At 33.8% G+C, this 16,056-nt stretch overlaps 2 protein-coding genes across 3 annotated transcripts in view; both read right to left on the minus strand.

The window, feature by feature from the left end:
- LOC125862143 (uncharacterized) overlaps nt 1-16,056 on the minus strand; it is a 339,538-nt gene that overhangs the window by 69,217 nt on the left and 254,265 nt on the right. The gene's annotated exons all lie outside the window — the stretch shown is intronic.
- On the minus strand, nt 10,087-10,950 carry LOC125861643 (putative F-box protein At3g16210). Its single transcript, XM_049541498.1, has one exon. It carries the CDS (start codon nt 10,948-10,950, stop codon nt 10,087-10,089), a length of 864 nt encoding a protein of 287 aa, XP_049397455.1.

Raw genomic sequence — 16,056 nt, forward strand, 5'->3', positions numbered from 1 at the left:
ACTGAGTTTTTACTGAAGTATGAGATGTCTTTAATATCTTGGAAATTAAAGAAACAACACACAGTTTCCAGACACTCTAGCAGAAGCAGAATATAGAAGCTTGGCTGCATTATTGACTGCTGAGGTAGTTTGGGTAACTAACTTGTTTAAAGAACTGGGGCTGAGCTTAGATAAACCTGTCGCCATTCATTGTCATAGCAAGGCAGCTTTACAGATAGCAGCAAATTAATCCAGTCTTTCATGAGAGGACGAAGCACATAGAAATTGATTGTCACTTTATCCGGAAAAAGAATGCAGCAGGGTTTGATAAGAACAAGTTATATCAGCACCAAGGACCAACAGGATGATTTGCTGACAAAGGCACTTAACAGAAATCAACATGATTTTCTACCTGCCAAGCTAGGTGTTTTGAATATCTTTAGTACACCTAGCTTGAGGGGGAGTATTGAAGATGAAGGTTCTTAGGTCCACAAAGTTAGTTAGGAATTTAATTAATTGTAATTGTCATCATTTTAGTCGGTTAAGTTTGTTACATAGCAGATTGAGAAGCATCTTTTACACTACATACATATATATATGAACAAACTATATAACGATGCCATGACCATGAATTTCTCCCGTGAAGATATTGAGGTTGTTTTCAATAGATCCATATCTAAAAAAATAAACAACAACTGAAGCTAATTAAGGAAACAACATGTACCACTAAAATTTAAGAATAAGACAGCAGAAGAGTAACAGTAACCGTACAGATAAGAGAACAAGACAATACTCGATTACTGACTAATCTTCTACACTCAATATCTTCCTATCTAAGGTCATGTCTTGAGTAAGTTGAACGTGTGTCATGTTTCTCAGATCATAGAGCATTAGGAAAGAACGCAACTTTGTATCAATTAAAGAAACACAAGGCAACCTTTAGGAATTAGGAGAGGATAAAGTTTCCACGTAGGTTACAACCTTATTGAAGTAATGTCCTTCAATTCCAGCTACATTAACTTGTTCCAATTTGTTTGTCGTTGAGTTGTAAGCCACGAACCTAGAGCTATTGTAATTTTGAAACATTAAGCTTCCATCCTTCATAAAGCTCAAAGGTCTCAAACAAATTAATTGAGTTGCATGATGGAGTTTTTGATATCTTATTCCATGAATTTGTTTTCATCATATACAACCAATATTCATGATTATAATGATAATATACGTCCAATTTCAAACAAAGTTTTTCTCCTACACAATACAAAAATGGTCTTCTCCCTTCCATCATACATGGAAAAAACAATTCATCTTGAAATTGTTCCTTTTCCAAACAAAAACGTAATATAGTATAATTAGATAAATTTTCCTTCCTCTTCGCCATCATATAAACAATCCCATCTGCCATAACAACGTTACCACCTAAGAAATAATAATTTGGAGGAAACATCCCAATCGATTTCCACGTGTTACTTTTCATTGAAAATATATCAATATTCATGTCATCAGTAGCAATTCCAAGTCCTAGTCTAAATATTTTGTAGACTCCAATACGCGGAAAGTAGCAAAAATTATAAAGACCACAGGTCTTACTCCAAATTGTTTTGACTATACAAATCCTATTTAGACATGAATACAATTTTGGTAAAATTTCCTACTTGTTTTATATGAATAATGCACCAAAAATAGAAGCCAATTTTATTGATTTTTTCCTTGTTCATCACTTTTCCTCTCTCAAACCCTAGAAACCAACGTCAAGTTGAAATTACATTTGAAAAATGCCTTTGTCATGATATTTATTTACATTCATTGTGTACTTAGTTGTATTTCCATTGGATAGGTATTGCTCTTACTTTGTTTGGCTGAGTCCTTTTTATCATTACTACATGTGTTGCAATACCTAGAACTTGAATGTCTCAAACCAGATATAAGTTAACGTGTTTAGTATATAGAAGTTGTTGCAACTGTTGAATGAACTTCCATAACAGAAAGTTTAATAGCTAAAGAAGCCACTACACTACCCTTACAAAAACAAAAATAACATTTATATAAAGTCAGCATTTCTATAACGCTATCGTTTGTCTGAATATTTTTTGGCTACTATAGCCAGATGTGAAATCATTTCCGAAAAAAATAGATGTTAAAGTGAAATGTTATTATCGCGAAACAACAGATAACACTAAAATCAAAGAATACAATAACATGATAGTAAAAATAACAATACTAAAAGGGGTACTAGACAATACTCAACTACTTCCTAACATTCTACCTTAATCTTCGACTTCTATATCTTCCTATTTGGTGTTATGTCCTCGATAAGCAACACATATTTCATGTCCAGTCTAATCACATTTTACTTCAAGACTTCTTCGGCTCACCTCTACGCTCTTTGTAAAACTTCCAACATTTAGGAATAAGGAGATGATAAAGTTTCGACGTAAGTTACAACCTTATTAAAGTGAAGTCCTTGTTCATCAATTCCAGTAACATTAACTTGTTCCAATTCATGTGTTGTTGAATTGTAAGCCACAAATCCAAAGCTATTGTACTTTTGAAACATCATGTTCCCATCCTTCATAAAACTCAAAGGTTTCAACTAAATTTTGTAAGGTATTGACATTGTTGATATCCTATTCCATGAATTTGTTTTCATCATATACAACCAATATTCATGATTTTGGTGATAATCTACCAATTTCAAACAAAATTTTTCTTCTAGACAATACAAAATAGGTCTTCTCACTTCCATCATACGTGGAAACAATAATTCATCTTGAAATTGTTCCTTTTCCAAACAAAAACGTACTATAGTAATAACGCGATCACCATTTTCCGCGCATCCTACTCGCCATCATATAAATAACACCATCTACCATAACAACACTAGTACCAAAGAAACAATAATTTGGAGGAAAGGGGCCAATCGATTTCCACGTGTTACTTTTCGTTGAAAATATATCAATCTCCATGTCACCATTAACAAGTCTAGGTCCTAGTCTAAATATTTTGTAGTCGTCAATACGCGGAAAGTAGCAAAAAACATAAAGAAAGTAGCAAAAATCATAAAAATCACCACACTTATTGCGAACTGGACTAGGGATTCTTCTTGATTCTCTAGTGGTCAGGTTCCACATAACAATTATGTCATCAGAATATGTTATAAGAAGTGGGCAAATTATAGAAATCACATACTTTTAAGGCAAAATTACAATCTATCCCTTAAAAGTTTATAATTACAGAAATCCCTCAAACGGATACAATAATATAAGCACCGATACATTAATCTGATGCGCGTGATACATTAATCATTAAGTAAGATACATTACATTTTATACATGATACACAAATTTGATGTACATTTTATACATGATACACTAATCTGATGCGCGAGATACACTAATCTGATGCGTGAAAATGAGAGATTTTGGAGATTTGTAAAACTTATAGGGGATAATGATAATAAGTAAACTAAAAGGTGGGATTTCTATAATTTTTCCAATCCCATTAGATGAGAAATATTGAATGTTAGGGTATACCGTTGGTGATTCATCGATTGAAACTGGAGACTCGAGAAGAAAAGCGTCACTACTAGAATCAAGATGGGGGACGTCCATGGTGTAGTGGTAGCAATTAAATTGGTTGTTCATGTTGTATTTACTAGAAACCATAAAGTACTTTTGATAATTTTTGTGAGTATCATAGTGTTGTTTGACGAATTTGTCATCTTTAATTAAAGAATATCATGATTTGCAAGTGTTTTTTAACCTTATAAGTGATTTCACGGGAAGTTTTGTGAGTATATCAATTATGATATCATGAGAAAGATTTTGGGTGAAAACATTTCTAGGGTTAGGATTTGATACAAATACTCATGAATCCATTGATCACTTATTTTGTCCAAATAATTAAGCCGTAGCAAGTCTATTTATACAAATCCTATTTAGACATAAATACCATTTTGCTTTCCTACTTCATATATGAATATACTAAAAATATAAATTATGTCCAAATAATTGTTTCTACGGTACTTAGGGCTTGATACAAACCCTATTTAGACATAAATACAATTTTGGTTTCCTACTTCTTTTCTTTTTTTTTTACTTGGTTTCCTACTTCATATATGAATATACTAAAAATATAAATTATTTTGGTTATTATATGTCTATATCTCCTATCCAGATATTATTATTTCCTAGGCCAGATAAATTACTCTTTTATCGGTATTGTTGGTGCTTTTATATATGATCGAGTTGGGTCTTGGCAAACCAACAAGCCAAGGAAGCTCACTTGTTCAAGTAGTGTCATTAATATTATTTTTACTTATATTTTGATCTTTTAGTAGTGTCATTAATATTATTTGTACTTATAAATAGGGTGGGTCTGCAATTGGTTTTATCATCAAATTATTCAAGTTGATCAAATTAATGCATACTTCTCATGAATGGTTTTATCGTCAATATAGTGAACACTTGAGAAGTTCTCTAAATTCAGGATGGTAAATCTTCCTTACGATATATTATTATGACGCTACACATAAGTTTGAACAAGAGATAAATGAATAAAAGGAGTTAGATTTAAAAAAAAAAACATGATGATGAAATGACTTTGATGAAAAAAATGAGTAATAAATTTGAAACAAGGGATATATCTTTGCATTCTCACGTGAATGTCCGCAGGTATGTTATGTCTCTAATTACCAATCAAGAGACGATAAAGTTTCCACGTAGGTTATAACATTAATGAAGTAAAGTTCTTCAATTCCAGCTACATTAACTTGTTCCAATTTGTGTGTTGTTGAATTGTAAGCCACGAACCCAGAGCTATCGGACTTTTGAAACATTATGCCTCCATTCTTCATAAAACTCAAAGGTCTCACACAATTTTCCAGAGTTAATGGAAGTGTCAATATCTTATTCCATGAATTTGTTTTCATCATATACAACCAAAACTCACGATTGACCTTATGATTACCTTCCAATACTCTAATTAAACAAAGTTTTTCTCCTAGAGAAAATAAAACATGTCTTCTCCTTGGTATCGCGTATGGAAACAATAATTCCTCTTGAAATTGTTCCTTCTCCAAACAAAAACGTAATATAGTATAATTAGATAAATTTTCCTTCCTCTTTGCCGTCATATAAACAATTCCATCTGCCATAACAACGTTATAACCTAAGAAATAATAATTTGGAGGAAACGTGCCAATTGATTTCCATGTGTTACCTTTTGTTGAAAATATATCAATATTCATGTCATTGATGTCATCAGTAACAACTCCATATCCTAGTCTAAATATTTTGTATCCTTCAATACGTGGAAAGTAGCAAAAGTTATAATGACCACCGGTCTTACGCCGAATTGGACTAGGAATTCTTCTTGATTCTCTTGTGGCCGGGTTCCACAACATGATTATATTATCATCATATGTTATAAGAAATATCCCATTACATGAAAAATATTGTAATGGTCGTGACTGAACAATTGGAACCGGAGACTCAACAACGACAAGAGAGGTTGTACTACTAGAATCAAGTTGAGGGACGTCCATGGTGTAGTGGTCGAAAATAGTGTGTCTCATAGAAACAATAAAGTATTTTTGACAATTTTTGTGAGTATCATAGTGTTGCTTGACGAATTTATCATCTTTAATTAACGAATACCATGATCTACAAACGCCTTTGAATCTGATAAGTGATTTCACAGGAAGTTCTACGAGTATATCAATTATGATATCATTGGGAATGTTTTGGGTGGAATTATAATTGTTTCTAGGATACTTAGGTTTTGATACAAATATTGAATCCATCGACGTATTTTGTCCAAATAATTAACCTGTAGCAAGTCTATTTATAAACCTATTAAGTACAAAATTGTTTTGATTATACAAATCCTATTTAGACATGAGTACAATTTTGATTTCCTACTTCATATATGAATATACTAAATAATGCACAAAAAAAAAAAAATTTACTGATTTTTTCCTTCTCCTGTTATGAAAAGGAGCAATTTGATTGTGTTTCGCACCTCAGTCACGTACTTTATAGCCTATAATTTTTATTTTTAAAGTCAATTATTAAGTGACAATTAAATTTAATTGCTAATAAAAGATCCTTTGAGTCGCAAGTAATAAAAGTTAGCCCCATAAAAGATATAAGTTGAAAATTAATTTATTCAAGGATGCTTACTGTCAGAGGAGTATAATGCACAGCTTATTCAAAATTGGAGGGATTCTTCTTGATTCTCCAATGGTCGGTTTCCACATAACAATTATGTCAGCAGTATATCTTATAAGAAGTATCCCTTAGATGAGAAATATTGTATGTTAGGGAGTACCGTTTGTAATTGATCGATTGGAACCAGAGACTCGACAAGAGAGGCAGTACGACAGAGTAAGCACATTGATAGCGATGCAGGTATTAGCGTCAATTTCTGATTCATTAACCATTCATATCCACTAATGTTGATACTGAAAATTTGAATCGTGACAAATATGGTGTCGGAGGTCTATGTTTAGAAGTGTAGCAAGTTTCAGCGAGGACGTTAAGACCATAAGTTGAGCCTATGATGGAGGACAGGGCAGATCACAGAGAAGAACTGACAAGCTTCTGAAAAAGGCCGGAGTGCACATGATACCTTCGATAAGGAAAGTGAAGAGTTTTATATGGCACAAAACAAGTGTACATAACACGGACACCAAAACTAGTACTACCTATCCTCTTAATCTATGCATTAGGTTTAGGTTTCCATTTGCTTTTGCTGTATTGCCATAACATTACACGATGCAGACTTGGACAAGCTCAGACAGGTTTCTTTTTGAATTTTCCTGCAGAGCTTCAAAAAGTAGATGACATACAAAAAAGATTTCAAGTTACATACATTTGGGTACCGCCTTCTAGGTGCATCGGTCCACTCAGACATTCAGCCTGGAAGCTGCATGTGGAAGATCGTTTTATAGTCCACAGCATCAGTTGTTTCGTTAGCAGTACTTTAAGGTGACTATCACATCGTCTAATCTATGAAAACATAGATATCAAGAAACCTTCTCCTTTGTTGATGGAATTAATGGTTCCGATTCAACTGATGCAGGTGGATCCAAATTCATTTGATCTGTCGGAGGTGGTACAGATTTAATTTTAGCTTCATCAGTTCCTTCTTGAGCGGAGTCGATAGGATCTTTCAATGGTGTAGAAGGCTCAACATGTCAGATGATTGTACTGCAGGATCATCTCGGTCATTAACAGTCATGGAAGGTGTCAGATCAGTTATTAGTGTCTTGGGAGCTGCCCTTTGAGTCATAGGGAGATCAGTATCCATTTTATCTGTAGTGGTTGCAACATTGGTTTGTTCAAGATTCATTTCAGTTGATGTGGTGATTGCGACGTTGCTCTGTTCAAGATTTGTGTCTGAGAGGAGATCCATGAACTCGATGAGCAGCCGCTGTACTATTCTATTTGAGGCCATTGCTGGTTTTTAGAGACTGCAACATCAGTTGGCTTGATTGATTTTTATCTACATAACATTAGACCAAATAAAAGAGGACAACAAACTCGCCAAGAAACACGAAATATAGTCAGCAAGCTCAATTGATTTGTTATCTACATCAACATTGGAGGTGCTATTTTGTTGATGATGAAAAGTTTTGATGATTTGACAAATTTGGGATCAATCCAGTTACCTGAAGAGTCTTGTTGATAGGGGGAACTGGTGAAAGGGGGAACCGATGAATAAGTGTGTCATCATCAAAAAGGGAGAAAATGTTATTTTGGAGCTGATGTTAAGTTTTGATAATTTAACAAACTTATGGATCTAACAAGGGACCAGATCCTTGTTATCGGGACTAACGACAGGGCAAATGAATGAACAAACTCAGTGTGAGGAACATTTGTGCGTCATCATCAAAAAGGGGGGAAATGTTATATTCTAGTTGTTTTGATGATCCTCACAAATGCAGGGACCCGGTCCCTGGCAGAGTGCTCTCGTCCAGATCCAAATGGGGTACAACTGTAAAGCTGTCACGTCAGGTGGTAGGTGAAAAGTGCAGTGTACTGCACCAATAGAAAGAGCGGACGAGATTGTCTGTTTCAGTGGCTCACAAACGCAGGGACCTGGTCCCCGGCAGAGTTCTCTCAATCAGATGCATAATGGGGTACAACTGTAAAGCTGTCCCGTCAATGGTTGGTGAGGTGCCAGCGTACTGAACCAATCAGAATGGACGAGGGTGTTTGTCCAACGGATAATAACTCTTTATGGTTGATATTTTCAACATGACAAACACCATATTAAATTCATTCATTCAAAGGAGGAAGTGAACCAGCAAGCCTTTCAAGAACTTACAAAGAACATTGCAAGGGACCCGGTCCCTGCAAGACTGCAAATGTAAAAAGGACGACAAGACGCCTGTCAGAAAAAGTTGCTAGTAGGTGCACGCCCTTTTGGGGAAGCTGACCCTCAGCCAATGAGGTCGTCTCAAGGAGTTTGTGTTCAGTTCATATAGTCTCTCCTCCAAAACACAAACTCAAGTTTTGGCAAACAAAGTTTTGGATTTCAGAAAATCCAAAAGCTTAAAAGAAGAAGTCATCTTCAAGGAAGTATTATCATCAAGAGCAACAGGGACCTGATAGAGCTGCAAGCTGTCTAGTTATCTTAGGATTATATCTTCAAGGAAGTATTATCATCATCAAAGTCTAAATCATCCAGAGGGTGGTGGTTTAGTGGGCAACCTGTGTGTTGCTTAGTTGAATTCTAAGCTATTCTGTGTCGGGTAGTTTAGTGGGCAATAGTGATATTGCTTAGTTGCTCTATTTGTAGTGGAATGCTACATTTAGCGGGAAGGGATTTAGAGGTAAATTCCTAGGTTGCAAGTTGTTGTAATCTGAATCGTTTCTCTATTTGGAAGAAATGGAGTTTGGTTTGAAAAGCCTATAAGGACAGGTCGTGATTTTCACCGCCCTTGAGCAAGGGGGCTTTCACGTAAAATCATTGTGCAGATTTTACTTCCAGCCATTTACTTTCTGCATTTATTTTAGCTACTGTTCTTGCTGAGTCAAGGGACCTGGTCTGTTGACGTATAGTGGATGTTGACTATTGCATGTGCTTACATTCTGTTCTTACTGTGTTAAGGGACCTGGTTCATTGACTGTTAGTGAACACACATATTCCAACAGGAGGTAGTACTACTTGATCAAAGTTAATATATACTTCTCGTAAATGGTTTTATCATCACTATAGTCAACACTTGAGAAGTTCTCTAAATTCAGGATGGTAAATCTTCCTTACGATATATTATTGTAACGCTACACATAAGTTAGAACAAGAGATAAATGAATAAAAAGAGTTTTTCTGATCTGTGTTTGGATGGATTAATGGTCAATAAATGAGTTTTCCATCTACAAATCAAGAAGATGGCTAATTTTTTCTGCTACTCTACAGTTACTTACAACTTCCTACATTGAGCTGCAAATATAGTTTCACGTAAGATATTAGCAATCAAATCCTCTCTCGCTAGTTTATGCAACCTATTGTCAAGCTTGAGCTGTTCAAAATTAAGCTGGACATTGCAAAAAGCATGCATTACTCCAATGTGATGTTATTTTTAATTTCCTATAGCAAAAGTATTATTAGTTGCATACCAGAACAACAGTCGGGACCAAGAATAGCTATATATAGGGAGAAGGCGGCCAGGGCTTCCAACTGATAACTACATAATAAAATCAACAACTATGTTAAAAGAGAAAATAAATGTGATGCAAAAGACAGGGGGTTGGTCAAGTACCTACACCTGTTGGCTGCAACATCAGTTGGCTTCATTGATTTTTATCTGCATAACATCACACCAAATTTAAAAAACACAACAAACTCGCCACGAAACAGTCAGCTAGCTCCATTGATTTGTTATCTACATCAACATTAGTGAACACTTGACAAGTTCTCTAAATTCAGGATGGAAAATCTTCCTTACGAAATATTATTGTAAGGCTACACATAAGTTAGAACAAAGAGATAAATGAATAAAAGCAGTTTCATAAAAAAACATGATGAAAAAATGACTTTGAAAAAAATAAAATACTAATCTTTGCTTTCTCACATGAATGTTATGTCTTGTCTAATTACCTCTTACAAATAAAGAGAGGAATAAGTTTCCGCATAGATTATAACCTTATTGAAGTGAAGTCCTTTGATTCCAGCTACATTAACTTGTTCCAATTTATGTGTTGTTGAATTGTAAGACACAAACCCAGAGCTATCGTACTTTGGAAACACCATGTCTCCTTCCTTCATAAACATCATGCCTCCATCCTTCATAAAACTCAAAGGTTTCAAACAATTTTTCGGAGTTAATGGAATCGTCAATATCTTATACCATGAATTTGTCTCCATCGTATACAACCAAAACTCACGATTACCATCCCATAATCTAATCAAACAAAGTTTTTCTCCTAGAGAATACAAAAAATGTGTTCTCCTTGGTATCGCGTATGAAAACAATAATTCCTCTTGAAATTGTTCCTTCTCCAAACAAAAACGTAATATACTATAATTAGATAAATTTTCCTTCCTCTTCGCCATCATATAAACAATCCCATCTGCCATAACAACGTTACCACCTAAGAAATAATAATTTGGAGGAAACATCCCAATCGATTTCCACATGTTACTTTTCGTTGAAAATATATCAATATTCATGTCATCAGTAGCAATTCCAAGTCCTAGTCTAAATATTTTGTAGCCTGCAATACGTGGAAAGAAGCAAAAATTATAAAGACCACAGGTCTTGCTCCAAATTGGACTAGGGATTCTTCTTGATTCTCTTGTGGCCGGGTTCCACAACATGATTATTTTATCAGCATATGTTATAAGAAGTATCCCATTACATGAAAAATATTGTATGCTAGGGAATACCTTTCGTGACTGATCGATTGGAACCGGAGACTCAACAAGAGAGACTATACTACTAGAATCAAGTTGAGGGACGTCCATAGTGTAGTGGTGAAAAATCGTGTGTCCCCTCGAAATCATAAAGTACTTTTGACAATTTTTGTGAGTATCATAGTGTTGCTTGACGAATTTTTCATCTTTATTTAATGAATACCATGATCTGCAAACGCCTTTGAATCTGATAAGTGATTTCACCGGAAGTTGTGCGAGTATATCAAGTATGATATCATTGGGAAGAATTTGGGCAGAATTATAATTGTTTCTAGGATACTTAGGTTTTGATACTAATATTGAATCCATCGAAGTATATTTTGTCCAAATTAGCGTTATAAGCAAGTCTATTTATAAACTTATTTAAGTCCAATATTATACAAATCCTATTTAGACATGAATACAATTTTGGTTTCCTACTTCTTATATGAATATACTAAATAGTGCACCAAAAATAGAACACAATTTTGCTGATTTTTTTTCCTTTCCCGTTATGAAAAGGATCAATTTTGCTTCTTTTTTTTCTGAATAGTTCCGAATATTCAGGAAATAGAAAACACATTAAAACTAATGAGGGAGTAATAAATTTGGGCCGAATATATATTATTAAATAAACTTACGAAAATATCAAAGTCCTAGAATACTGCTAATATTAGGTATGGAACACAACCTTCTACTTATTCGCGATGAGTCAACTATGCATCCTGAATAAAGTTGAGGACGACTATATGAATCTTTTGCAATTATTCCTCTCTATTCGACCCCAACATCCCAACAAATATGAAAACTTACCATGCCACGTTTACCATATCAACAAAGATTTGTTTTGCTGACCCCTTCAAGACATAAATCTGCAGCCTTTCTTATGTGGACATTACATCCAGACCTTCAGAATATAATATCTGCTATTTTTGAAACAAGTAAAACAAATATAATAACGAAGAAGTCATGCTGAAAACAATTTTTTTTTTAAAAAAGAGAGCAAGTCCATATTGCTCTATAATGTTGTTGTTATGTAGATGTTATACTCCCTCCGTTTCAAAAAGAGTGGTCTGGTTTGACTTGGCACGGAGTTTAAGAAATTAAAGAAGACTTTTGAATCTTGTGGTCCTAAATTAAAGTTATGTCAAATGTACAAAATTGGTCTTAATCTTGTGGTCTTAAACATGCCACGTGGAAAGAAAAAAGTAAAATGTTACCAAAAAAGGAAGGATGTCATTCTTTTTGAAACTGACTAAAAAGGAAAGGACGTCATTCTTTGTGAAACGGAGGGAGTATTAAAGAATGAAGTCTAAAAAAAATTGCTTAGTCCTACTCTTTAGAATTGTTTTTCTCTTACTATGTAAACGAACTTCAAATCTAAATTGTGTACCCATTGTCGTTTCCGATAGAGGCGCCCTGGCAAATAGTGGCTTTTTCAAAGTGCAACAAACAGAGAAAACAGAGAAGATATATTGTTATCATCGTATGTTATAAGTTGTGTCCGATAGACTCTTGGCTCGGCTATGCATATCAAAATATTAAGTATGTAAAACAAGTACAGCATCGAAGAAGTCATGCTGAAAATAATTAAGAAGAGTACAAGTAGCAACTACAAATAACATGATAACTTAAGCAAAGAAAACAACATATAATACTAAAATCGAAGAAAATAGTGAATCCTCTATTGAATTGCCTCGTCCTTATATAGTGCTTCATCGCGATCGTGTCAAGGACCCTCGAAAATTTGCACTATCCCAGAGTCGTATTCTTGCCCAAAATTCACCCGACCCGAACCATATAAATGTCGTTTCAGAAACGGTAACAATAATCAGTCTCATGTAACAAAATTAAGTATAGTAGCAAAAACTACAAGAACAACAATAGCATACCTGAAGAGGGTAGTGTGCACGCTCGCTTACCTCTACCTTATGAAGGTATAAAAGATTGTTTCCGATAGACTATTAACTCAAGTTAGCATATAAAAAAAAAAAACAAGTAAAACAAATATAATAGCTAAGAAGTTATGCTGAAAAGATTTAAGGAAAACATAAAAAGGAACAACAAAATGTACGATTATTGAAGCAAAGGAAATAACAGATAACACTAAAATCGAAGAATAAGACAGTAGGTTACAACTAACAGCGCACACAGATAGAGAGGGAACAGAGGCACAAATAGTGGCTTTTCCACAACACAAAAAAAAACAGAGTAAGCACATTGATGGCGATACATGTATTTCAAGTTACATACGTTGGGTACCGCCTTCTAGGTGCATCCACACAAGTTAGAACAAGTTCTCTAAATTCAGGATGGAAAATCTTGCTTAGGAAATATTATTGTAACGCTACACATAAGTTAGAACAAGATATAAATGAATAAAAGGAGTTGGATAAAAAAACATGATGAAAAAAAGACTTTGATAAAAAAAAAAATACGAATCTTTGCTTTCTTATTCCATGAACTTGTTTTCATCATATACAACCAATATTCATGATTTTGGTGATAATCTACCAATTTCAAACAAAGTTTTTCTTCTAGACAATACAAAATAGGTCTTCTCCCTTCCATCATACATGGAAACAATAATTCATCTTGAAATTGTTCCTTTTCCAAACAAAACCGAACTATAGTAATAACGCGATCACCATTTTCCGTCCTACTCGCCATCATATAAATAACACCATCTACCATAACAACACTAGTACCAAAGAAATAATAATTTGGAGGAAACGGGCCAATCGATTTCCACGTGTTACTTTTCGTTGAAAATATATCAATCTCCATGTCACCATTAACAAGTCTAGGTCCTAGTCTAAATATTTTGTAGTCGTCAATACGCGGAAAGTAACAAAAATCATAAAAACCACCACACTTATTGCGAAATGGACTAGGGATTCTTCTTGATTCTCTAGTGATTGGGTTCCACATAACAATTATGTCATCAGAATATGTTATAAGAAGTATCCCATTAGATAAGAAATATTGAATGTTAGGGTATACCTTAAGTGACTGATCGATTGGAATCGAAGACTCGACAAAAGAGACTATATTACTAGAATCAAGTTGGGGAACGTTCATGGTGTAGTGGTAGCAATTAAATTGGTTGTTCATGCATGTTGTATTTGCTAGATACCATAAAGTCCTTTTGACAATTTTTGTGAGTATCATAGTGTTGTTTGACGAATTTGTCATCTTTAATTAAAGAACAGCATGATTTGCAAGCGTTTTTGAACCTTATAAGTGATTTCACGGGAAGTTTTGTGAGTATATCACTTATGATATCATGAGAAAGATTTTGGGTGAAAACATTGCTAGGGTTAGGATTTGATACAAATACTGAATCCATTGATCACTTATTTTGTCCAAATAATTAAGCCGTAGCAAGTCTATTTATACAAATCCTATTTAGACATAAATACCATTTTGATTTCCTACTTCATATATGAATATACTAAAAATATAAATTATGATATCGTTGGGAGTATTTTGGATGGAATAATTGTTTCTGCGGTACTTAGGGCTTGATACAAACTCAATTTAGACATAAATACAATTTTGGTTTCCTACTTCTTTTTTTGTTTTTTTTTTACTTGGTTTCCTACTTCATATATGAATATACTGAAAATATAAATTATTTTGGTTATTATATGTTTATATCTCCTATCCAGATATTATTATTTCCTAGGACAGATAAATTACTCTTTTATCGGTATTGTTGGTGCTTTTATATATGATCGAGTTGGGTCGTGGTAAACCAACAAGCCAAGGAAGCTCACTTGTTCAGTTGTTCAAGTAGTGGCATTAATATATATATATATATATATATATATATATATATATATATATAGGGTGGGTCTGCCATTGGCTCCCGTTACTCTTGTATTCTCCTTAAATTTTAATGCTCAAAATATTCTTATGTATATCTCAACTCTATTAGTCCATATTTTTATTTTTTATTGACTTATTTTAAAAGAGGTATGATTTAATTTGATGAATAAAAAACTTATTCAAGTTGCTCAAATTGTATATACTTCTCATGAATGGTTTTATCGTTAATATAGTGAACACTTGAGAAGTTCTCTAAATTCAGGATGGTAAATCTTCCTTATGATATATTATTATGACGCTACATAAGTTTGAACAAGAGATAAATGAATAAAAGGTGTTTAATAATAATTAAAAAAAACATGGTGAAGAAATGACTTTGATGAAAAAAGTAATAATGGATTTGAAACAAGGGGATATATCTTTGCTTTCTCACATGAAAGTCCGCATGTATGTTAATTGTTATGTCTTTTCTAATTACCAATCAAGAGACGATAAAGTTTCCATGTAGGTTATGATATTACTGAAGTAAAGTCCTTCAATTCCAGCTACATTAACTTGTTCCAATTTGTGTGTTGTTGAATTGTAAGTCACGAACCCAGAGCTATCGGAATTTTGAAACATCATGCCTCCATTCTTCATAAAACTCAAAGGTCTCACACAATTTTCTCGAGTTAATGGAAGTGTCAATATCTTATTCCATGAATTTGTTTTCATCATATACAACCAAAACTCGCGATTGATCTTATGATTACCTTCCAACAATCTAATAAAACAAAGTTTTTCTCCTAGAGAAAATAAAAAATGTCTACTCCTTGGTATCAAGTATGGAAACAATAATTCCTCTTGAAATTGTTCCTTCTCCAAACAAAAACGTAATATAGTATAATTAGATAAATTTTCCTTCCTCTTTGCCGTCATATAAACAATTCCATCTGCCATAACAACGTTATGGCCTAAGAAATAATAATTTGAAGGGAACATCCCAATCGATTTCCACGTGTTAGTTTTCGTTGAAAATATATCAATCTCCTTGTGATCATATCCTAGTCTAAATATTTTGTAATCGTCAATACAGGGAAAGTAAAAAAATTATAATGACCACCACGCTTATTGAGAATTGGACTAGGGATTCTTCTTGATTCTCTAGTGGTCGGGTTCCACATAACAATTATGTCATCAAAATATCTTATAAGAAGTATCCCATTAGATGAGAAATATTGAATGTCAGGGTATACCTTTAGTGACTGATCGATTGGAATCGGAGACTCGAAAAGAGAGACTATATTACTAGAATCAAGTTGAGGGACGTCCATAGTGTAGTGGTGGAAAATCGGGTGTCCCTTCGAA

The sequence above is a fragment of the Solanum stenotomum genome, chromosome 4 (genome assembly GCF_019186545.1).
Source record: "Solanum stenotomum isolate F172 chromosome 4, ASM1918654v1, whole genome shotgun sequence".
Lineage (NCBI taxonomy): Eukaryota > Viridiplantae > Streptophyta > Magnoliopsida > Solanales > Solanaceae > Solanum > Solanum stenotomum.